General features: G+C 39.6%; 1 protein-coding gene across 1 annotated transcript in view; it reads left to right on the plus strand.

The window, feature by feature from the left end:
* The first annotated feature begins 467 nt into the window (after window positions 1-467).
* LOC114660126 (hyaluronidase-like) overlaps window positions 468-25,901 on the plus strand; it is a 33,822-nt gene continuing 8,388 nt past the window's right edge. Inside the window, exons 1-2 of the mRNA XM_028812624.2 lie at window positions 468-606; window positions 18,077-19,041. Coding sequence (XP_028668457.2) covers window positions 18,109-19,041 — 933 coding nt within the window. The 5' untranslated portion in view covers window positions 468-606; window positions 18,077-18,108. The remainder of the gene's footprint in view (window positions 607-18,076; window positions 19,042-25,901) is intronic.

Here is a 25,901-nt window from a genome sequence, read left to right on the forward strand (position 1 = left end):
CGTCAGCCCCACCCGGAAGTTCAATTAGGACCAGGTAATCAAGCACCTGGAACGATTCCGGGTGGGGTATAAAAAAGGCCAGCCACCACCACTCGAAAGAGCCAGAGTCGGGAGGAGGAGGACTAAGTCTGAGGAAGAGTGGTGGTGCTGAGGTGGAGAGAAGAAGTGTGGTTTGTGTGCAATTTAAGTGCTTGTGGGACTGTGTTGGGCCTGTGGGACACGGGGAAGGCGTGCCCCACGGCTGAAGAAGAATAAAAACTGTTTTAATTAAGTACGTGCCTCTGCCTGAGTCTGTGCCAGGTTGGGCGCTATATAGCGCTCATATTACACAGGATAGAATAAACCTTTTTCCGTTTTTATTTTTCTTCAAATATTACTTTCTAAGGTGGTATTAAATTAGTCATCTTGTACAAGTCACTGCAGATTTACACAATTCTCAAAAATGCATGCAAGTGCGGCAGACCACAGAATTTGATAACAGAGTCCTCCTTTCTCATCATTATTAGACCCACCTATGAGGAGGAGTCAAAACCACAAGAACAACTTTACCCCAAACCAAGAGTTGGGAAAGAGGCACCGTCTCCTGTTGTTCATTAGGACTGAGCGGTAGGTGCTATTTGTTGCTTCATTCTTTTATAGAGATGAAATGATTTTCAAGAATTTCAAGATTTTAATTAGACAAAGTGCAGGTAAAAGAGCTGGAAATTAGTGAGAAGGTGTCTAGAGTGCATGATGTTATTTTTAAGGTGTTCCCTAGTTATGAGCTATAAGCAGTAAATAATGGAAAAGTGCCATAAATAAATGTACTGCCAGTTTATGTGCATTGCATAACACTCTCTAAACTGATTAATCCAATTCAGTGCTGCAGGGGCTGGAGCCCATGTCTTACGTATATATATTGGTCTTATTTGTTTCCCAAAAGGCATTATGTTTAAGTTCTAAAAATAAAAAAGACCTGTAAACACTTCCAAAGGCAAATCACAGGAAAGATATGTTTTTCAGTCTGAGAAAAGGGGAACAGCACAGGATTTAGTGAGAACAACAAACAAAGTTTATTAACCGTGAAGTAAAGGATGTTTCCCGTTGTGCACATATTTGTTCTCCTTTTAATGTTGCTGTCTTTATTCTGAAACACACACCAAACAAAATAAAGGCAGCAAATGAGGGGTTTTGAATCATTAAGACCACTGAATTTTTAGCCTAAAAGATGAAAACAATTGGTGGATTTGTTTGAATGGCAAACTCTTGAAAGGCAGGCTGGTTCTCACAATGTCATTACTAACAGCTTGTCAGAGAATACATGTCCAAATGGCTTCAATATGACCGAAAACAACTAGCAAACAATAACTTGTTTGTTGATGTGATGTACATCAATGAAAATTGCAGTAATTATGCAGAATTACCATGAAGGTTTACTGCCGATGATTGATGTTCTACTCGAGTAAACACTAAAAAACGTAGTAACCACACTTGAGGTTTTGTTAAAAAAATGTAGTCTTGCACTGAATGCAGCCCAAACTCATAACGTTTGTGTTTTGTTAGGGGACTTTATCTTTACTGGTTCGCTATCCACAGTTTGCTATTTATGTAGTGATGGTTATGTTGTAGCTAAGGTTTGCAATGAGCAAGTTTAGAGCTGGGTGTCATGGTGGCACAGTGGCTAGTGCTGCAGTCTCATGTAATCTGGTTTTGAATCCTGTACTCAGTCACTGTCTAAGTAGACTCTGTGCATTGTTCTATGTCTATGTTGGTTTAATTCCAGGTACTCTTGATTTTTCCTCCCATATCCAACAGCAAGCCAGTTAGGTCATTTCAACATAGCTCATTGTGTGTGTGTGGATAACTGAGCCCTGTGATGGGCTGGCACTCCGTGTTCATGTCTTCCTCCTGATGCTGCCATGTAAGGCATCAACTCACCTTACCCAGAAACTGTTACAAATTCAAGGGACCTTCATTTTTCATTTAGATTTCACCTTATAATTTAATATAGGTGGGTAACAATAAATTTAAAAAACTAGACCAGATTTTAAGGGGCTACCACTGTGCCACTTGAAATTACAATATCAGTTTATGGCATAGGGAGATGATTTTGTATTTTCTTGAAAGTGGGCTCATGGCTGCTTTTTGTTAACAGTGGCAATCAGAGTCTTGACGATATTTATTTGATATGCCGAGTACCAAATGGTAATGGCTCATCTCCTGCCACCTGCCTCTTTCACTACCATTGTATACAAAGCACACACAAGCCCTAAAACAGGCACAATCTCAAACCTTTGTGGTGATGCAGATATACATGAGTGTTATGCAATATACAAAAGTGGCCTGGGGTGCAATGTAGGGGTATACCTTTCACACTCCTGTAGTGCCAGTGTGGCTTCTCTCCCAAGAGCCACGACCCGGAGCTCAACATAATTCTGCTGAGTGGAAAGCAGCTGGCTAGTTTAATCCTTCTACTTTCTCAAGGAACATCATGTGAAAACAATCTAAAGTGAAGCAATGTATTTTAAAAATACATAATTCATAAAAACTGTTGGAGGAGTGTTACTTGTGTGAGAGGTTCAGCCCGGACACAACCACATGGACATCAATTCTTCATAAAAACACACGCTTTTATTTCTCCGCAAATAAAGTCCCAAACAGCACAGTGCTTCCCGCACCAAACACCCTTACTCGGGCTTTCACTTGTCCGTGGGCTGCCTTTCATCTCCTCACGGGAGCTTCGTCCTGCTCCCACTCCCGACTCTAGCTCCCCGATTGTAGGGAGGCGGCCCCTTTTATCTCTACCCGGATGTGTTCCAGGTGCTTGATGACGTCCTTCTGGCAGCACTTCCTGGTGTGGCGGAAGTGCTGCCCTTACACCCAGAAGCACTCCTGGTGTCGCTGGAAGGATCTTCCTCCACTTTCCCAGTTGTGGCAGAAGTGCATGTTTCCCAGGCTCCATGACACTTTGGGCGCCCCCTGGTGGTGGCCATGGGCCCCAATGTTCTTGAGCCTCCTTGCTCCTTTCCTGTGGTCCCCTCAACATCCAGGGTCGGTTGTGGGTACGTATAAGCCACCTCCTGGTCCTTCCAGGCATCCCGGCTGGGTCTGAGACCCAGCCTCCTGTGACACTTGTATTAACCTCCAGTCTACAATCTCATTCCAACAAAAACGAGTTAACATCCCCTCTCAATCATTTCTTATGTGGACAAAGCTCTCTCACAAAATGGATGGATGAATGGCTTGTTTATGCGCCTTTAAAAACCATTAATGACTACTTGAACATTCAAATCTGGTAAGGATTCCCACTTATTTTAAACAGTCTTATTCAAATGTAAACAATACTGTTTCCCAAAACATTCTTAACAGTAAATGTTTTCTGTGAGCAAGTAAAATTCAAAGGAATAAAAAAGTGAACTATAATTACTTTTCCATTACTGGCTCAGGCTCCAGGGTCCACGGACATGGCCTGCTGCTCTTTCAATGTTAAAGGTTTTTTGTTTTTTTTATAACATGGGTCATGCAAAACTCTGTTATAAAAGTTGAAATCAGGAAGGAAGTTGTAAACAGAAAGCAAACGTGTAGACATATAGTGTGCAGACAGCCAACTGATCCTGCCTCGCTGTTGGGGGTCTCGCTGTATGGTGTGGTTTCTTCATGCTTGGCAATTATTCAAGCATTCCGTGAATTTGCTTGAGCACTGGAAATGTTTTCTGGTTTATTCCACTTTATATATTTTCAAACCCTTACAGTGTGTCTAATCTCACCTTGTCCAGCTTCTGATTTGTGACAAAGCTAGGTAGACTTAACAGATTTAGGAGCCAGATAGTTTGTGTTACCTAACTGTGATTTTAATTTTGTACATATTACTGACTTGTAATAGTGCTGAGGTTAGACACTAGGAGTTGCAGGGTTTATTGTGTTTATATCTGTGAACATTGTTTTTGGGTATCTACTCATGCATCTCACTACCATGCTTCTTGTCAGTTCTAGATCAACATTGCAAATACCTGTTTGGTTTTATTTATCCTTTCTACTTTTTGTATAGTTTATTGGAGTGACTTGCCCAAATATCACAACCAGAACTTACAACTTGAAATACCCAGGAGAAATCAGTAAGTAATTTGCCTACATCAAATGTTCCACAGGCAGAGCCGGTCTATGAGCCCGGGTGAGCACCACAGAGCCATTGGTGGGCTAGCATCACCTGCAAGTGCTACTGTTGTGTCCTGCAGGGGTTCTCAAACACAATTCTGGGACCTTTTTCACTCCAACCAATCCCCTCTTTGAATGGTATCCATCCAAACCACTTTGCCCTTTCCCATCTTCTATTAGTCTTGTATCATTCTATTTTATTTACTTATCACAAACATGAACACACAACATATGCATATTAAGAATTTTATTAGTCATGGCTTGATTAATGGCTTTGTATTGTGATTAAATGCAGTGGTGGTGAATACTAGTAATGTAAAATTTTACAAATTTTTTAAATCTACTGTATATTGAAGCATTACACTTCCCAAAATAAATGAAAGAAATGTCTTTTTCAGTGAAACAATCTGCTTTTTTTCACTACTACAAAAATATTGACACTCCAGCCACCATACAAAAACCTCACAGTGCTCTATTCCATCTGAACTAGTGTGGTGCTGAGGTGTCACCCATTGCTTGGCTGCACTGGGGTCCAAATCCAGGATCCTGAGGTGGTTTGTCATGTGTTGGGTTCGGCAACACATGCTCCTAACCTCTACAAAAATATCAAGAAAAAGCATATGAGGAGTGAAATACATACACTCTGTACTCACACACTGCTCTGCAAAACCTAACGGCTCAGTATGCAAAAATATACAAGCTCTTCCACTTTTGAGCTGTTACTTACCATATATACTCTCGTTTAAGTTCTCCCGCGGATAAGTCAGGACTTGATTTTACCGTATAATTTCTGGTATTTTTATAATGTTGGTCGTATAAGTCGAAAACTCACCTGAGAGAGTAACCACGGAGCACACTGCCTTTTTTTTTCTGTGAATTGTGCCTATGTGACCACACGGTAATACCAGAACTATTCCAAAGTGACATTAGCACTGGTTTGTGTTTTTTGTATCTCACACCCTTATACACCTTTATCATAAGAGCAACCCTTACCTACGATGGAGCGTTCGATCAGAAGAAAATATGAAGCTGGTTTTAAATTAAACGTCACTGACGTAGTGAAAGAAATTGGTAACTGCGCTGCTGCAACAAAATTCGATGCATCTGAGAAACTGATGCAAGATTGAAAGATGAAAAATGATGTAAAAAAAAAATTTGAATGGGCGTATAAGTCTGGGTCTGATTTTATGATCGATTTTTCGTGTTTCAAGACCCGACTTATACATGAGTATATACAGTAATTGCTAATACCTTGCAAATTCAGTAGTTTTAAGCACATCACAGGTGTGTTACAGTCAATTCAACTGAAGTTCACTATTAAATGTATGTGTGTAGAGTATGAAACAAAATCTCATGATTCAGCACATAATGTTTTGTGCATCATTACGGATTGTATGGGTTTCATCACTGAGTGTATGTGTTCTTCAAGAATAAATTCCAAAAAATAAGTCCTGAATGGTGCTTTACAAAAGCTGATGGCTCACCTATTGCCACCTGCTTCTTTCAATACCACTGTACACAAAACACACACAAGCCTTGCAACAGGCACAATCTCAAACCATTGTGGTGATGCAAACATAACACAATGTGGGGCAATAGCAAGTGCCTGCAGAGTACTTTGATTAACAATTAATAAATAACAGTGTTGTTTAGGGTTGCTACTGTATACTTTGCTTTATATTTTCAATACTTTCCAGTTCAAAAAAAATATTTGTTGCTTGAAACTAAAATACAATGATCATTAGTGATGAGTAAAACAGCAGAGCTTTGTTTCGCATACAGCTTTGAAGAACTAACCTAAAATTTGTTTCATGTGCAATTTCACAATTGCAAAATGCAAAACTTACTAAAATGAAGTTTGGGGGTTTATTAAAATTATTTTTGTGGTAGAAAGCATGGAAAATTGTTCCCTAAGGGTCATTCAGTGGTTGAAACTGTGGTCTGCTTCCTCGGCCGCCCTACCACAGCTCCTTCCATGCAGCACCATTTGTTTGCATCCGTCTCAAGCACTTCTTGCCTGCATATTCACACTGCATGTTTCCTCTTGCTACCTTCATTTGTGCTTAGAGGTAACACCATCTATAGTCATCTTGCTCAACCATAAATCATGCCTGAATCCTTCTGGAGGCTCACCACTAGCCATATACCTAGGTCAATGGATTTTAACACTTTCTGCAGGTAAGTTCTACCTAGCTGTGCCCCCTTAAATTGTGCCATGGAGAAAAAGGTTACAGATGAGATGAAAATATGTGTGTTAATGGAATGAAATTTGATTGTGCTGAAACACAGTTTGTTTTGAGATTGTTTTTGCAAAAAATATTGCTAAATGAAATGGTAGTAAAAAATGCAACAAATGCAATGAATATGCAAGTTAAATATATTAATTAAATAGAAACTAATACTCACTCAAGGAAGCACTACTTAGTGTCATGGGATAATGTAATAAAAAAGAAACTAAAAAAGCACTTTTGAGTGTTTAAAGAAAATATAAAATAACTATTGTTTTAAAGCAGGGCCTTTATGACAACAGAATGAGAGCAACAAAAGGCCTGCTAGATAAACAAGGAGGTAGCGCACAATGCAGGTGTGGATTTATGGAAGAAGACATGTCTCCAAAGTAGTTCTTCTATTCATAGGTCATTTATCTTAGCACATATGTGTTCGGGATGTGAGAGAAGCCATTGCAGACAAAGGGAAAACATTTTTGCTCTGCACAGAAATGACTGGGCTAGGTTCTGCAGCTGTTGGGTAACACTGTTAAAAATTTCAGCACCATGTAATTCCACTTTCATCCACTCACTCAGAGCCACCATTTCCTAAATGCACTGTGTGTGAGGCCTGTGATCGGAAGACCGATGTGGGGGGCCCGTTGGGAGTTCACAAACCTCCGTGATCCAGGAGCTCAGCTAGACAGCCAATCGGATTGCACATTTTTGTCATTTCATTTACTTGACTTGAGCCAGATAACCCTCCCATAACCCTAATCTTAACCATAGTGTAAACGGGTGTATCACGTAACATCACTGATGTGTAATGTAAAACGACAGCCTCCTCAACGGAGTGGAGCTCTGGAGGTCTGCACCTTAACTCTGTTGGGGTTTTTGCAGTTTCATGAATTGTCAAATTAGCATTGTTGTTAGTCACCTGTTAATTTTCCATTAATGATCAGAGAGATGGCATCAAGTCCAAACTAATTTTGGAACACAGAAAAGCATGCTGCATTTGCGGGTGTGTTTTAGAAATCTAAATTTGTTCAACTTCCAGTAAGCTAGCTTACGTTACATCAATTGCCACTACACTAAAACTAGCGGTTTACTGGAGTAAAAATGGGTAGCATTATGATTTATATTGAGTATTTAACTGATATCACCTGACGTTATAGTACCTAGCTGACACATAGTTATCTCCAAATAGACCGCAGATGTCTGTTCCAGAAAGCTTTATTAGTGAGAAATAGCTAAACAGCTAAAGTAAATGGGTATTCATGGAAAGTGGGCTAATTCTATTACATATTAAGCCAAAATTATTATGTTTCTGGAACAGATTAAGACAGAATTACATGCTCCAGGAGGCCAAAGATGAGAATAACTTACTAATCCTGACTCATCTGTTTCAGAAAGAAAGATATGATGAAATCTATTTTACTGGGGCAACCAATGCTTTAAAACTAACCTGCAAGAAAGCAGGTTCAACATGAAGGATTAATTCTTTGCAGCCCCAATAATTAAAGAGCAGAACATTCAATCATAAACTCAAAGTCTGCAAATGTCAAGTCATAAATGCTGATAATAGCTACACTATTTCAGAAGCATAAAAATACGATGAAATGTTGAAAATGTCATGCCCCTTCTGAAATGAACAATCAACAGAGACGCACAACTGGTTCACCAAATTCTGCATAGAAAAACGTAATCAAACCCCAACATTCTGGCATGCCCAGAGAGGGGTCTACATGAAAGTTAATATCTGAGACTTTAATATTTCCAAGCAACCTTCCAAAACAACACATGTTTAATGTCACACATCATGGCTTTCAGCTGACATCTATGCATATCAGGGAGATGTTTTTTTTTTTGTGTGGTTTTCTTTCGTGAAGACCATTTTTATGTACAAAGTTAGAGGGGTCACACCTGCAAAGCAATAGCAAAAATGCCCATAACTTTGGAGTGGCACAGACGTCTTTCCGAGAAGGAAAAAAAATAATCAACATCAAAGACAAATTCCACAAAGCTGCAGGTAGGGCGATCAAATTTAAATAACAGCAACGTTTCTGGGCAATAATAACTGATAATAGACTGGTGGGTGGAAAAGGCTACCACCTTCATCTATTCTGATTTCTTTTAAAAGAAATACCACTGAAGACATTTTCAACAAATTTCCTTCTGGAATAATAAAGTCTACCTAACCTAACCTCTAGTTTTCAGCTGACACCAATACCCAATGATTATGATCCACCCATCTACCCACCATTAAACTCTGTTAACCCAATTCATGCCTGTGAAAATGGATGCTTCATCTTATCCTGGAAGCATCTGATACAAGCCAGGAATCAACCCTGGGTGGATTACCAGTCCATCTCAAGGTATACATCCTCATATTTTTAAAATTCTTAATTCATGTAACTTGCACATATTTGTGATGTGGGAGGAAAACCAAGATAAAACCCAGACATGGAGAGAATGTGTAAAGTCCAGGCGGGGTCTGGGCCACATTTGCATTCAGGCCTCTGGAATTGTGAGGGAGCAGTGCTAACCATTCAGCTGCTGATCCTCCTGCCAAAATAATGTCCTTGATGTTTTTTTAATACTTTATGTAAGATAAGCTACAACGATGCATTGCCTAATCTCCCACTTAATGGTCTGAGTCTTCTATAAATAATGCCCTAGGTGGCAGATCATATATGCAATTCTGTATATAATAAATTGAAAGCAATTTGCTTTAAAAGAATTAGCATGCAGTAAATATAGCAAAAGGAAATGTGAATAAATTCACTTTTAATAATAATCTGTCAGGCTGCCATCTGAATGGTCTTGGTGTATATTGTACGACCCCGATGACACATGGGAATATTATTCATCTGGTTAAGTTTAAGGAAGCCACTGGAGGCAAACAGCATGCGGAATGGAAATATAAAAAATATGGAAGCAATAAGGATACCACAAAGTGATAAACAATGTACAGAGATACTAAAAGCGGAATTCATTGCTGTTTGGAAAAAATAAGAGGGGAAAAAATCAATTAAAATCTGATTTAAAGGCCAAACAAATTAAATGCTAAGTATGAGAATGGTACAGTGGATAACAAGCTGACAGTACATAAGTATTCCATGCTCATTTTTTTGTCTTAGACATATTGGTGCCTGTATTTTTGCGATATTGTTTAGATATTTTTTTAAGGTGTGGGGTAACTTTACATAGCACAGCCTTTTCATACCCGTTAAGTTCAATTCAGGATCAAGGGTGGCTCATGCCTACCCCAGAAGCTCTGCACTAAGGCATGACAAAGTGATAGATGGGATGCCAATTCATTGCTGGGCTTACTCATTCATACCACCATGCCAAGTCAATTTGGAATTGCCAACTTAATGAGCACATGTTTGGGAATGTGGGAGGTAAAGTGGACTACCTGGAGAAAAATCTCAGGCTGTTGTATTCGTGAGGCTACAGTGTTACTTCATTGTGCCACCCTTCATAAAAGGTCCTATGTAAGAAAATTGGTGATCAATGGCTTAATGCCAAAGTGACATGGAGGCAGACTTAATTCTTATGTGTGTTTTTCATGTTTTGATAACTTAAGTTGTAATTCTTCATTATTATTAAAGTCATATAGAGTTCTGATGAGCTTAAAAGTAAGTTTCAGGTCACCTTGTAACTTTCCACACATGGTTAACTGACTGATAGCATTCTCATGTCCACATAAGTGACACTTAGCCAACGGAGATTGGGAAGGGGGGTTGCTGGGACATTTTATGTTTTTTTTCCTTTCAAAAACCACAAGATGTTAACATTTTGAAGCAATTTACCCCTTACTTGATGGTCTGCAGGAATGTAGCTGGTCAGAGTTTTCTGGCTTACCACGCAAAGCCAAAATCTCTGAGCAGGAGACATTGGGCTGTTTTAATTGTTGAATTTTCTACATTTTTTTTTGCTTCCATGCAAATTAAGTAATGGCTTCCAGTAGGCAGCATTTTTATGTGCTGATTTTTTAGCTTTGCTTCACTGAGGGGGAATCGGCGCCTTTATGCAAATGTCATTTACTCTTTTGGCCCAAGTAGAAAAAACAGCCTGCAAATGCAAAGAAGCACATAAATATTCTATTAAATGGCTCAGAACTTTCCAAAAAATAAACAATGCAGTCAAAGAAAAGCTGATTACAAACAGAGTTTTGTTTAAACATCATTATTTATAACTTCAGAAATGCATTTTCTTTTCTTTTTTAACCTCAATTGCCAGAATCACAGCAACACTTTCGTATTTTAAAGTGATCTCAAACTTATTTTGTTCAATTAAAAAAATATGGGGGACCAAAGCCTATCTTCAAAGCACACACTCCACACTGACAAACTGCAGGCCGGTGTCATGATCAGGGCTGAATTTTGGAATCTTTTTATCCTTTTCCTATAGTGGAGGACATTTTGTGTACCGTTGTTACAGTTACAACCTGCGTTTCTATTAGCATGGTCTCCAGGGTTATGACGTTCATCAGCAAATCAGCAAATGGGATAAAAGATCAGCAGTTGCACAGACCTTTATCAGATCTGTGAATAAATCCTTCAAAACCTTTTTAATATTCTCTTTTGATTGATTTTCATGTCTTGCCTCGTTTTCAACTTCTTACCTGAATTCTGACTATGACTTTTGGGTTTCAGTTGCTTCGTATTATTTTGTTTTGCTTTGCCTTTTACACCCATCTCCTAGTTATACTCAAAAAATTAGTTATCTGTTTCCTGCCGAGTCAGGACAGCCAGGGATTTATACTCAGACTCATGGATATGTGAAGCACCCACTGCATGAAAATTACATTCCTTATTACACAGAATTATATTAACATAACAACCAAAATATGAATACTGAATGCTTGTGTGTTTTCCACATTGCTATATGCAGGTGAATCCTGGACTTTAAAAGCAGGAGGTGCAAGGAAGATGAAAGCACTTTAAATGCTGTGTTATAAGAAAATAATGAGAATATTGTGGAAGGATTTGGTGAGCAGCAAAAATATTTGTGAAGATCTGAACAGAGAAATAACAATTGTTGACATGATTAAAGCAAGGAAACTGCAGCTGTATAGGCATAAATGCAGAATGGGAGATAACAGGTTGATAAGGACAGTGATGCATGGTAGAATGGAAGGGATGTGAATAAGAGGAAGACAGAGAAGAAGATGGCTGGATGATATCAAGGAATAGACTGACATTCAACAGGCAGTTCATATGGCTCAGTATGGGCAAGAAAGAAGATTCCCACTTTCAGCCTCACATGACTATGAGATGCAAAGAGAGATAGACTTACAATTGGTGGCTTTTAAATTCTCAGTTAAAGTTAGGCATTTTGCCTCAGGGTGTGCCACCTTAACCCAAAAGTGAACATCTTTATAAAAATTGTGTTTATTTACTGGGTGTGGGTACTCACCTATTTTTGCATTATCCTAAATCTGGTACCCATAGATCTCTCGCAGATAATAAATAAAAACCTGAAATATTAACACAAGGTTCAGAAAGAGCGTTGTGACCTTAGCGTCAGCTAAGCTAACACAAATAGAATTAAATTAATTAATTAAATACATACTTTTACAATATACGTCAAAATTAGTGCGAATCACTCACATGTCTGCCTCAGGCGTAACCTTAACTCCACTTAGTTAACGAACGAGAAAACTACTTAACAGATTTAGGTCTTTTTTTTTTCTATAATTTGCTTGAACATTCCGGTTGATTTTGCGACTTCTCTCATTGTGCTAAGAATCAAAGTTTGCTTGCAGGAGCAATATATTCCGAGACAGAGGCTGCGGGCCGAGGGGTGGAGAAAGAGTGACGACAGGAGTAGAGAGCTGGGTGGGGCCCTCCTCACTGTCCCGTTTCACTAAAACGTGGGCGAAGCCACGGGGAATGGATAGTAACCTATATTCTGCATTAACTTCTCTAAAGCCAAAAAACTTTGACATTTCTTATCATCGTAATCTTATTTTTTGACTCTGACTGTTCACTCTACAAGATATACCACCCTTTTGTACTAGTCTTGTTATGGCCATGGCCATATTATTGTTAACAATATCATCCATTGTTTGCTATGTGTGTTATGAAAGTGGCCTCCATGAAACTTAAAAAATGATTCATCTTCAAAAGCTAAGTCTTGAACCTCCAGTGTGTCCTAGAAACATATGGTAAGTCTGCCTCTGAAACTTAAAAAGCAAGACTGTGGCCTACACACACACACTACCAAAACCAAACTTAGGGGAATTCTAAAAATGTCTGGTTTAAATTATAAAGCAGTTATAACCAAAATAATGTTCATTAAAGGTTAAATGGGCAAAATACAAAATGTTGCCTAAAAAAGGCAACTCAAATTACCAAATTCAAAGACCTGAATTTAAAGAGCAACAAAGAGTTAATTAAATTAACAAGGAGTAAAAAGACTAAAGGGATGAATCCCTGGCTAAACCACAACAAAGGCATTGTTGGCAATGCAATATGTGATGTCATCATGCTGACACTATTTAAAATGACAGTGTACTATCCCTGGTGTCTGAGCTTTTGATTCATGTCATAAAAACAAATCATTTCTAAGTAAGGAGAAGGAGGGTATAGCATTAGAACCCATTTGGCTTTTTAATTTTGATTTTACATTTTGGTTTGATAATATTTTTCCACTGTATACAGACCCCAGTCAAAGAGAATTCTCCCTCATATTACCTTAGAAAGAACTTAATTTCCTGGTCCATTTTTTAACCAAGTAAGTCTTGGTCTGTCCTTCTGTCATTCATGTGTTGCAGTTATCTGCTGAAAGCCTCACTGAGCTGTGAAAAGACAGCACCTCAGCAGACACAATGACTTGGAATTAAATAATCTAAAAATCCAAGCCTGAAAACAAGTGAAACAAATGCAGATAAGAGACTCCAAATAGAAAACTGAAGGAAAGGACAACGGGGCGGCACGGTGGCGCAGTGGGTAGCGCTGCTGCCTCGCAGTTGGGAGATCTGGGGACCTGGGTTCAATTCCCGGGTCCTCCCTGCGTGGAGTTTGCATGTTCTCCCCGTGTCGGCGTGGGTTTCCTCCGGGCGCTCCGGTTTCCTCCCACATTCCAAAGACATGCTGGTTAGGTGGATTGGCGATTCTAAATTGGCCCTAGTGTGTGCTTGGTGTGTGGGTGTGTTTGTGTGTGTCCTGCGGTGGGTTGGCACCCTGCCCAGGATTGTTTCCTGCCTTGTGCCCTGTGTTGGCTGGGATTGGCTCCAGCAGACCCCCGTGACCCTGTGTTCGGATTCAGCGGGTTGGAAAATGGATGGATGGAGGAAAGGACAACAACAACATAAAAGGTAGAGTTATGGGTGGATCGTAACAAAAACAAACAAACAGTGAGTTAAACATTTCAGTGCCCTCCCTTCACCATTGAAACACTCTTACACTTTCTCACTTCACCTTTTTTCTAGTCAAGAATCAACTCTAAGTTTAAGGGCAGCCCTCGACAGCCCCAAAATTTAATTTTGTTCCAATTAAGCCTATTTTTGCAAAATGTTCTTCACTGAGTTCAGGCTCCTTTACAAAATACTAATTACATAATGACTACACCTAAAGATACAGATTTGTTTAAATACACAGGCAAACTGATTATCATAAACAAAACCTTATAATAGCTGCCTATTAACATCATTGATGATGGAGGAGAGGAAAATAAAAATTCCAGGAAGCATCATCCCAGGAGAACATACATGTCTGAGAGCTTCACAGTCAGTTATAGCAGATAACGTCAAAAGACAGAGTCCAACACAGTCAAACCTCTGTAGATCTACGCCAACTTGCTGCACATTGTGTCCTAGGAGTTCTACAATAAAATCTGTGCTTGATTGACTAATATAGCGTCAGAACCTTTAAATCTATTGATCCCAAATCTCTTTCCATGTACGGAAAAACAGTTTGCCAATAGAGTAGTGGAACCAAGTGCCACAGCAGGATGCCAAGAAAAAAGATAGAATAGTAGAGAGTTAGTGGAGGTTTATGTATTACTTGTATTTTTAAACATACTAGCTGTCCCCTGAGGCTCCTCCACACAGAAGTGAAATAGAACAGCAAGGAGGCTTCCTACTCCTGACATCATGCTTCTCCCATTGGCCTGCAGCCTCTGTCTCGGATTTGCGTGAAAATATATCGCTCCTGCAAGCAAACTATGATTCTTAGCGCGATGAGAGAAGTCGCAAAATCAACCAGAATGTTCAGGTAAATTCTAGAAAAAAGCTGATCTAAATCCATTAAGTAGTTCTCTCATTTGCTAGCTAAGCAGATGTTGGATATGCCCCGAGGCTGGCACGTGAGTGAGGAGGGCCCCACCCCCTCGGCCCATTGCGTTTCTCTTGGATTAAAAATAAATTGGTAGCGCAAGTGAACTATGATATTTACCATGATGAGAGAGGTCGCACAATTAACCGGAATTTTATAGAAAAAAACCCAATCTAAATCCTTTAAGTAGTTCTCTCATGAAAAGCGGACAGACATAGAGACAGACAGACAGATGTTGGATTTTATATATATAGAGATGACTAGCAGAGATGCAATATGCACAGCTAATCAGCAGCTCTAGTCGTGGTATGCCAGACTAAATTAGTAATTCTTCAGGCTGGATTTAAAACCTGTAAATGAATGTGTATCTGTTATATAAGCAGGCAGATCATTCAATAGGTCTGGGGCCCTGTAACTAAAGGCTCGACCTCCCACTGTTATTGTTTTAATCTGTTGAATCATTAGTAGGTTGCCATCTTCAGATCTTTATGTGTACTCAGGTTGGTAAGTAAAGATAAGTTCAGATAGGTAAGTAGAGATGTGGCCATTTAAGAATTTATATGCAAGATGGAGAAGTCTGAAATCAGTCCTATGCTTAACTGGGAGCCAGTATAACAAATCAAGAACAGAAGTTATGTGATTCTACTTTCTAGTTTTTGTAATCATTCTTACAATAGCAATATTTTGAATTAACTGAAATATGTATATAAAATGGTTTGAACCAGTTGTGAAGAACACATTGAAGTAGTTAATTCTGCTAGAAATAAATGCATGAGTTAATTTGTTAGTATTCTCTATATTCAGAAAGCATCTTAATTTTCTAATACCTTAAAGCTGAAAAAAAAAACATTTTTGATAGTTTTGTAATGTGTGCACTGATTCAGTGAACTAATTTTTAGTCCAACTGAGTTATAAACACCTAGTCTGTCTCTGCCTCACACCCATTTTAGCCTTGTCAACATGCACAAAAAAATAAAAACAATACAAAGGGCAGTATGGTCAAGACATACTGAACTTGCAATACAAATTCTTCTCATAGAAAGACATCTGAGAGAAACGTCACAAACAAGTAAGACTGAGGCATCGCCAAAGAGAAAATGATCATGGGGCAGTGGCCATCCCAACAGAAACAGGTGAAGTCCAGGAACCAACGTTAGATGGCACACTAATACATCACAGGGCTCATTCATGCACACACCCACACTCATTCACATGGGCCCAATGCAGTTTCAACCATTTATTTGCATTTGTGTTTGGGGGGGTTGAAGAAAAAAACTGTGCATGAAAAAGAAAAAAGTCCAAACATGATGAAGAAAAAGTGCAGCATTTAAACAGACAGTGACTATCTCATGATTCAAACAGGATTTTTGAGATCCAAGGCTCCAATCCAATCTCTTAGCAGTACCTTACTAATCAATCAATCAATCGATCGATCAATCAATCAATTAGTCAGTTTTTTATATTGAAGCTTGAAAAAGACAACTCAAAACTAGCATAAGGCAAAATGCAATGACAAGCATTTGTTAACAGAAGAATGAAAGAAGGAAGGTAAGATTTGAACCCAAAACCTTCTGCATTCACACTCAGATTTTACAGCATTTTTGTGTTCATTCCCCGTATCAGGATGAAGAGTGCAACACATATTTGAAAACAATGTTTTCCTTTCAAAATCAAATCTGTAAATGACACGTTTTCATTGCTGAAAATATGCCTCCAAGTCTGTCTGCTGCAGTGCTTCCTCGGCTCCTGTTTAACAAAACCAAAAAGTTCTCTTGGCGTGAGTAGTTTAATCCTGAAGCAAATTTTCAAAAAGCCAAGTGGAATTAATAAGGCTCAGTTACATGAAGGGAAAAAAAAAGCACAATGAGTGCAATTTATGTGGGAAATGCCACTATAGTCTATGGAACAGACTTGGTGTCTGAGTCAAATTTTAGGCTTCATATTTCTTCTGTTAACTAAAGAACAGCTTTAATCAATCATAAAAAGAATAGGATATTGTGTTTATCCTGTGTGTCTCTAAAAATATATGAAATATAGACATATTTGTAAATATTTCTGCAAGGCATATACTGTATAAAGCATTGATGGCACAGAGGTTAACAATTGTGGCTTATTTCTTTGATGGCTAGCACAGTTAGTACAGTTTAGTTTAACAGAATATGTATTATAGCTGAATAGATATTTTAATTACAAAGCTGACTGAACTAAGCAGAATTTATTCAGTAAAGGTGGTAAATAAATAGCTGAATCTTTATGTGATAGCAGACTATTGTTTTCACAAAGTACTTGACCATGAAAAAAAGTAATCAATTCTTCATAATCTTAATACATAATTTGCCTGCCTTCTCACTCACTCACTCACTCACTCACTCACTCACTCACTCACTCACTCACTCACTCACTCACTCACTCACTCACTCACTCACTCACTCACGTCCAAAGCCGAATGCGCAGTCGCTTTCTGCGCAATCACTGATGTCAGTCCGAAGCCGAATGCGCAGTCCCCTTCTGCGCCGCTGGCCGAAAAAAAAACTTACGAGACCGAAATCCAACCCCAACATCGCGGCAGGCGGCGGATTTAGCCTACGCATTATACACCTGTCTTCAACAGGTACATTCATGACTTAAACATTTCAAAGTTCTTCTCACTTCCAACTTATACAAATGCCTCCAAAGAGAAAATTTGCTTCATCTGACGAACGTCCGTCCGAAGCCGAATGCACAGTCGCCTTCTGCGCATCCAACCCCAACATCGCAGCAGGCGGCGGATTTAGCCTACGCATTATACAACTGTTTTCAACACGTACATTCATGACTTAAACATTTCAAAGTTCGTCTCACTTCCAACTTATACAAATGGCTCTAAAGAGAAAATTTGCTTCATCGCGGCAGGCGGCGGATTTAGCCTACGCATTTCGGGATTATTATTCTGAAATCCCAAATCCTTCCACCCAGGCGTAGGATATTAGCCCCGATCACAGCCAACCCTTACACTCAAAATAATACGTAAGAACATATTATTATTAAGTACTTTCAGTGGGCGAGTGATGTGAAGGTGCAAGTTAAAGATGGGCCACATCAAGGGAAATTACTACCAAACAGTGAGGGTGTCTTCACAAAAAATGTAGTCTACAGAGAGATTTTACAACTTTAATTGCATACTGACAGGCCTCCAGTATACAAACAAAAAACGTTGTCATAGATAGCATGTCTTTTTTAAGTGTACAGTATTTTTTGCCGTGATAAAGTCATACATATCCCAAACCTCTTAGTTAATTATCATTACTTACTGTACATCACTTTCTTATTTATTTCTTACTTATTATTTGTTCTTCATACACTACTGACACAAACTCTTGCCTGTTTCATCTTACGTTATCGAAACAGGCCTTTTGTCTAGTCTCTTCATAAAAATGTTAATTTTGAAATATTTCCTTACTTCTTTTACAGAAAAACAGCACTTTTGTGTGATTGTGCATGTCATGACAACTACCTGGAGTCATTCTTGGATCATTTGGCTTGCATTTTCTTTCCTCATTTGGAATGTCACTTGCCAGCAACTCAAAAAGGCCAAGGCTCCCTTACTTCCGCACAAACCCTTCATTGTTATTTGGAATGCTCCCACAGAGTCATGTCGACTCAGATTCAACGTCGACCTGGATCTCAGTGTTTTTGACATTGTGGCCAATCAAAATGAAACTCTAAGTGGTTCTAATGTTACAATCTTTTACCACACTCACTTAGGCCATTACCCATACTACTCTGATGGAGGAGATCCTGTCAATGGTGGACTTCCACAGAATGAAAGCCTGAATAAGCACTTAATCAAAGCCAAGTCTGACATTGACAGATTTATACCATTAAGGAACTTCAAAGGCTTAGGGGTAATTGACTGGGAAAACTGGAGGCCACAGTGGGTTAGGAATTGGGGATCTAAGTATATCTACAGAAACAAATCAAAAGAAATTATTAAGCAGCGTCACCCTCAGTGGTCAGATCCAGAAGTTGAAAAGGAAGCAAAAGAAGAATTTGAGAAGGCTGGTCAGACCTTCATGAATACAACACTTTTGCTGGCACAGAAAGAAAGACCCAATGGACTATGGGGATTTTATCTTTATCCAGATTGTTACAATTATGACTATAAACAGCATCCACATAGCTACACAGGACAATGTCCATACATTGAGTACATCCGCAATGACTACCTGCTTTGGCTTTGGAAAGGAAGCACAGCGCTTTACCCTTCCATTTATTTGGATTATGAATTGAAGTCTTCACCCAGTGCCCTAAAATTTGTCCATTACCGAGTAAAAGAAGCCATGAGGATTTCATCAATTGCTCGAAATGACTTTATGCTGCCAGTATTTGTTTATTCAAGACCTTTTTACGCTTATACTTTTCATATTTTGTCTGAGGTAAGCAGAACATTTTTTGAATATCTTATGAGTAATATTTTGAGATTTTGTGATATTTTGATATTTTGTGATTCTGCAAGACAGATATATTGAGATCTGAGGCATAAGACAAATAATCCTAAATATTTTCTTGTAGTTATGTGTCATTATTTGACTATAGAAGTGAAGTCTGTACAGTAGTCTATGTTTCCGAGTGCAATGGAGACTTTATGAAACCTTATTTGTTAATCCGCTTAATCAAGATATTGAAAAGATTCTTTTTTTTTTGTTCTTTGCTCTCTATTCAGATCAATACTTATTTGGCTGATACCTTTATCCAAGGTGACGTACAACATTTATGACACAATTTATTACATTTCTTTCGGTTTTCCAATTGGAGCACAGGCAGATCAAGTGACTTACTCAGGGTCACACAGTGTCAGTAGCGGGATTTGAACGCATGACCGCTGGGTTTGCAGTCCAAAGTCTTAACCACTACACCACACTACCTGCTATCTATTCAGATCATTAGACAACATGAACCACAGTATTAATAGCAACACACAATCTCCTTTTTTCCCAAACAGTAAAAATATGCTTAGCAGTGTTGTTAAAAATCCATCCCTTTCCTAAATATGATATAGCATTCTTAGTAGAAATGCCCATCTTTCCCTTTGTGTTAGAAATGTTATCTTTCCAGCGAACAGTTTTCCAGTCAGAGTATACTCCAGACATACAGTTAGGTCCATAAATATTTGGACAGAGACAACTTTTTTCTAATTTTGGTTCTGTACATTACCACAATGAATTTTAAATGAAACAACTCAGATGCAGTTGAAGTGCAGACTTTCAGCTTTAATTCAGTGGGGTGAACAAAATGATTGCATAAAAATGTGAGGCAACTAAAGCATTTTTTTTTAACACAATCCCTTCATTTCAGGGGCTCAAAAGTAATTGGACAAATTAAATAACTGGAAATAAAATGTTCATTTCTAATACTTGGTTGAAAACCCTTTGCTGGCAATGACAGCCTGAAGTCTTGAACTCATGGACATCACCAGATGCTGGGTTTCCTCCTTTTTAATGCTCTGCCAGGCCTTTACTGCAGCGGCTTTCAGTTGCTGTTTGTTTGTGGGCCTTTCTGTCTGAAGTTTAGTCTTCAACAAGTGAAATGCATGCTCAATTGAGTTAACATCAGGTAACTGACTTGGCCATTCAAGAATTTTCCACTTCTTTGCTTTAATAAACTCTTGGGTTGCTTTGGCTGTATGTTTTGGGTCATTGTCCATCTGTATCATGAAACGCCGCCCAATCAATTTGACTGCATTTAGCTGGATTTGAGCAGACAGTATGTCTCTGAACACCTCAGAATTCATTCGGCTGCTTCTGTCCTGTGTCACATCATTAATAAACACTAGTGTCCCAGTGCCACTGGCAGCCATGCACGCCCAAGCCATCACACTGCCTCCACCGTGTTTTACAGATGATGTGGTATGCTTTGGATAATGAGCCGTTCCACATCTTCTCCATATTTTGTTCTTGCCATCATTCTGGTAGAGGTTGATCTTGGTTTCATCTGTCCAAAGAATGTTTTTCCAGAACTGTGCTGGCTTTTTTAGATGTTCTTTAGCAAAGTCCAATCTAGCCTTTCTATTCTTGAGGCTTATGAGTGACTTGCACCTTGCAGTGCACCCTCTGTATTTACTTTCATGCAGTCTTCTCTTCATGGTAGACTTGGATATCGATACGCCTACCCCCTGGAAAGTGTTGTTCACTTGGTTGGCTGTTGTGAAGGGGTTTCTCTTCACCATGGAAATGATTCTGCGATCATCCACCACTGTTGTCTTCCGTGGACGTCCAGGTCTTTTTGCATTGCTGAGTTCACCAGTGCTTGCTTCCTTTCTCAGGATGTACCAAACTGTAGATTTTGCCACTCGTAATATTGTAGCAATTTCTTGGATGGGTTTTTTCTGTTTTCGCAGCTTAAGGATGGCTTCTTTCACCTGCATGGAGAGCTCCTTTGACCGCATGTTGTCTGTTCACAGCAAAATCCACCACATGCAAGCACCACACCTCAAATCAACTCCAGGCCTTTTATCTGCTTAAATGATAATGACATAACGACGGACTTGCCCACACCGGCCCATGAAATAGCCTTTGAGTCAATTGTCCAATTACTTTTGAGCCCCTGAAATGAAGGGATTGTGTAAAAAAAATGCTTTAGTTGCCTCACATTTTTATGCAATCGTTTTGTTCACCCCACTGAATTAAAGCTGAAAGTCTGCACTTCAACTGCATCTGAGTTGTTTCATTTAAAATTCATTGTGATAATGTACAGAACCAAAATTAGAAAAAAGTTGTCACTGTCCAAATATTTATGGACCTAACTGTATCTATGAGCAAAAGTAAGAAGTGTGCCCATGACTCCATGTCTAAGTTAATAAACTAGAACTAAAGAGATGTCAGGGGTGTTCGCTTTTTCCCTCAATGGAACTTTTATTGCATTTCTCTTATAGTTATAAAAAAGAAAGCTTACATCGTACTAACTCCTCTATTGACCCTCATCATTCCTGTTTTGAAGTTTCAGTACTCCAAATGGAGTGTGGAGGATTGCCGGCTTCCCAGTCCGGCCCTCACCCCCAGGCCGCTAGGAGGAGCCCTCCGGACAGCATATTCGTGCCCCGAGTTCCAGCAGGGCCTCATGTACTTTGTAGTGTCATTACACAGCCTTGCTGGATACCTTGGGGGCCGCCAGGAGTCGCTGTAGGGGGGCTAGTGGGCCCTTACGTGCCCTATAACCCGGGAGTGCGTCATCACCACGTGACAGGAAGAAACAACGTGCTCCCGGGCTGAAGAAAGACTGTTTACCCTGACCCGGAAGGGATAAGGACTTGGGGGTTTGGCCAGGAACCACTTCCGGGTCAGGGGCTATAAAAGGACTCTGGGTGAGCCCAGACATTTGAGCTGAGCTAGGGTAGGGTGGCAAAGTGTCTGGGTGAGGAGGATTGGTTTGGTATAGAGAGAGAATAGTGGTTTATGAGTGTGGTGTGGAGAGTGCTTTGTGCACTGTATAATTATAAAATAAAGAAATATTATACTTTCACCTGGTCATCAGAGTGGTACCTGAGGGTTCAAGAGGTGGACAAAGTCCTCTACTGCTACAGGAGCAAGTCCTTATATGTGCTGTTCATAAGCAAACAGACATGGTTTTGCCATTTTTATAATCCTCATTAAACAGGCATCACACAGAGGGGTAGCATTAAAGGTTAAAAGATTTCAGATGTCACATTTCAGATGCTTGAATGGTAAGAATGTGCTCAGCTGGGTTCCCTCAAAAATTTTCACAACAGGGCATTTTAAAAATCTGGTAGCAATGCAAAAACCTACGTTTGAAAGCTGCTGCTTCAAAGAACGTGTAACAAAAATGCTAAGTTAAAAATTATTAGGAAAAATAGGGAATAATCTTTTTGAAATGTTGAATTTTCTCTATTGCTTATTTGAAGAATGTTTTATTGAACACTGAGTAAATGCTGATTTCACTGAGGTAGTAAAGTGGCTTATTTTAAGACAACAGCTTGTAAATCCTAAAGAAGCATTTCAAGAATGCCCACTATAGGGGAAAAGCATCAAACCTGGCTGGAAACAAAGGCAAACACATAACTTAATAAAATAAAAATGTTTATTTCCACAAAAATGCTCTGAAACAAAAGCAAGCTCCATAGAGTACAAAAGGGCATAATGGAGATGTCTAAAACAAAAGGCAATTAAGGCAAACAAGGTCTGATACAGAAATCCAGAGCAAGGTAAAAAACAAAGTAAATTCAGCACTCCCCGGCACGTTTGCAATGAACCACCAGGAACTGTAGGAGACCCTCCAGATTTACAGGGCTGAGGGCAGTTTCTGGTGGAGATTGGCAGGTGGCCACCTCCTGGAGGAACCACCCATAAAATGCATGTAACAAAACACGGACGGCTTATATACATAAAGAAAAACAAAGAATACTGCACATTAGTAGCACTAATAGCAGCATTAATACATACATTATAATAATAATAATTCATTACATTTATATAGTGCTTTTCTCAGTACTCAAAGCGCTATCCACACAGGGAGGAACTGAGAAGCAAACCCACAATCTTCCACATACTCATATTAACATTATACAAAGTTATTGTCTGTCTGTTATACCTGCATTGTTATCACTCTTTAATTTAATATTGTTCTTTATCAGTATGCTGCTGCTGAAGTATGTGAATTTCCCCTTGGGATTAATAAAGTATCTATCTATCTATCTATCTATCTATCTATCTATCTATCTATCTATCTATCTATCTATCTATCTATCTATCTATCTATCTATCTATCTATCTATCTATCTATCTATCTATCTATCTATCTACATAAAACAATCAAAAAACAGACATTAAACATGAATTTGAACCTCACCCAAGGGAGGACATGACATAATCACCTCTTCATGGGGAGGCTTTGAAAGGCAGGGGACATGAAAAGGAAAAGACTTGACTGAGCCTTGGCAGATGAAGCGAGAAGACTTGACAGGCAAATCACAGGGCACCACCTTCTGGTGGTCCCAGCAGGGCAACTGAAACTGGCAGATGACCTCCTGGTGGTCCTGACATGCAACCAACACTGGCAGACCGCCTCCTGGTGGTTGTCCCAACTGAGCAAACGAAACTTGCAAGCCAACTCCTGGAGATAATAATAATAATAATAATTCTTTGCATTTATATAGCGCTTTTCTCACTACTCAAAGCGCTCAGCAATTGCAGGTTAAGGACCTTGCTGAAGGGCCCAACAGAGCAGAGTCCCTATTAGCATTTACGGGATTCGAACCTGCAACCTTCCGATTGCCAGTGCAGATCCCTAGCCTCAGAGCCACCACTCCGCCTACTCCCTAGGGCAAGCAGGTATGGAAGACGACCTCCTAATGGTTCCCACAAGGATAGCGGGCATCTGGGAATGTCAGGATTAAAACATATAAGTAAAGAGAGGAGCTGTTTTTGGTACTCAATTCTAGTGTTCCTGAAGCCCTTGACTGAACTTCAGATGTGCCCCGCCCGTATCCTTGGAGTCAACGGCAGGTACTCGAATGTGGTTACAGGCAAGAACTTGACAGGCTGGCCTCTCCCCAGTGGACCCAACAGGTCTGATGAGATGTGAAAACCAGCCTGGTGATCTCAAAAGGGGCAGGCGAGGCAAGCCAAGCCTGGTGGCAATGACTGGGCAGCAAGCAGCTGGCTGGACATCTCCCAGTGGGGACAGCTGGACTGTAACAAAAAAACTAAGAGGTGGGTCTTTACCTTATGTACTCACCTCTAAAGTCTCAGAAGTCCCAGATTTTAATGAAGTGGTAGCCTCCTCCTTGCAACACTCTGGATGCCACACAAAACAGCCCACGCCCCACAGGAATGACTTGAATGCTTCAGCATCTTTGTCTTTTCTCAATGGTGCAAGCTCCATACTTCTATTCTCTTTCACAGTAGTCCACTCAGCTCTTTCATTCTCTCTCACAGCAGCCTTCTTAGTGTTTGTGGCTTCTCTTGCAGCAGCCCACTCCTTGATTTTATACTCTCTCTGAGTGGTTCGTTCCATTTGTTCTCTCTTGCAGAAGCCCACTTCATACTTTCAGCTTCTCTCACAGTGGAATCCTCAGCACCTTTCAAAAACAAAATTTCTTTTTAATCTTCCGGAGCCAACTCTGCTACTTTCAATTACTCATGTGTGCTTCTGGTAGACAATAGCATTCTCCTGTGGACGCTGGTGCACTCTTGATAACTTTCAATGGCATCTTCTTAACCATCACTGCAGGGTGCTTCAGATCTTTAATTGTAATAGTAATAGAATGAAAAATTACAAAAGGTCGAATCGACGGTACTTCATATCTTGGGGTGAAAGGTGCAAAGGTAGCAGCAGCAAAAACTGGTGTAAGTGAAATTGTGGAGGCTGTAGCAAGTATGTAGAAACTGAGGTACCACATAGTCAACTGCTCTTACTGTAGCAATGGACAGATATACTGGTGGCTCAATAGTAGAAATGGCATATTTTGGGTCCAGTGATTTGAAACAGTCAGCAAAATAAACAGGAATAGGTAGTTCAAAGCATTCTGTGGTGAAGACAGGGAACTTGACTTTTGATTTCAACTGTACCATGCTCACTGCACTAGCTACAGTAATGGTAGCAAGTGTGGCTGCTTTGTTTTTTCATTTCCCAGCAGCCCCAATAGCATAATGCTCCAAAAAAGTTACTCCATAAATGTGCACCTCATTGTCATTCTCTAGATCTGTAGTCTTTGTGAGGAAAGCTGAGGCCTCAGACATCTTATCCTCTATATCTTTCAAGTCATCACAATATTCTCTGAAGTAGCCATCTGCCATCATGAAAGAATCCTTCAAAAACTGCTGCTCCTTCTGCACATTGTGCCTACAAAGTTGATCTTTATTTATGTATTGTTTTGTGCCAGCTCATTATATCATGACTTAGAAGTGCCAAAGCACGTAAGTCCCAAAAAAAGCACTAATAAAATGGCACAGTAATTCACAAAAGCACAGAAAAAGAAACAAACTCCCCACCCCAGGTATGTTCAAAATGAACCACCAGAAACTGTGGGAGACCCTCCAGATTTATAGAGTGGAGGGCAGTTCCTGGTGGTGATTGACAGGTAGCCCCACGTGTTGGGGGACCACCCACAAAACACGTGGAACATAACACAGGTAGCTTATATACATTAACAAATACAAAGAATACTACATATACTGTAACCAAAAAAGCAGCATTGAGATAAATAAAATAATCAATTATTATTATTATTATTATTATTATTAAAAACAGACATAATACATGAATATGAACCCCAGACAGG

This window comes from Erpetoichthys calabaricus, chromosome 1 (assembly GCF_900747795.2).
Source record: "Erpetoichthys calabaricus chromosome 1, fErpCal1.3, whole genome shotgun sequence".
Taxonomy (NCBI): Eukaryota; Metazoa; Chordata; class Cladistia; order Polypteriformes; family Polypteridae; genus Erpetoichthys; species Erpetoichthys calabaricus.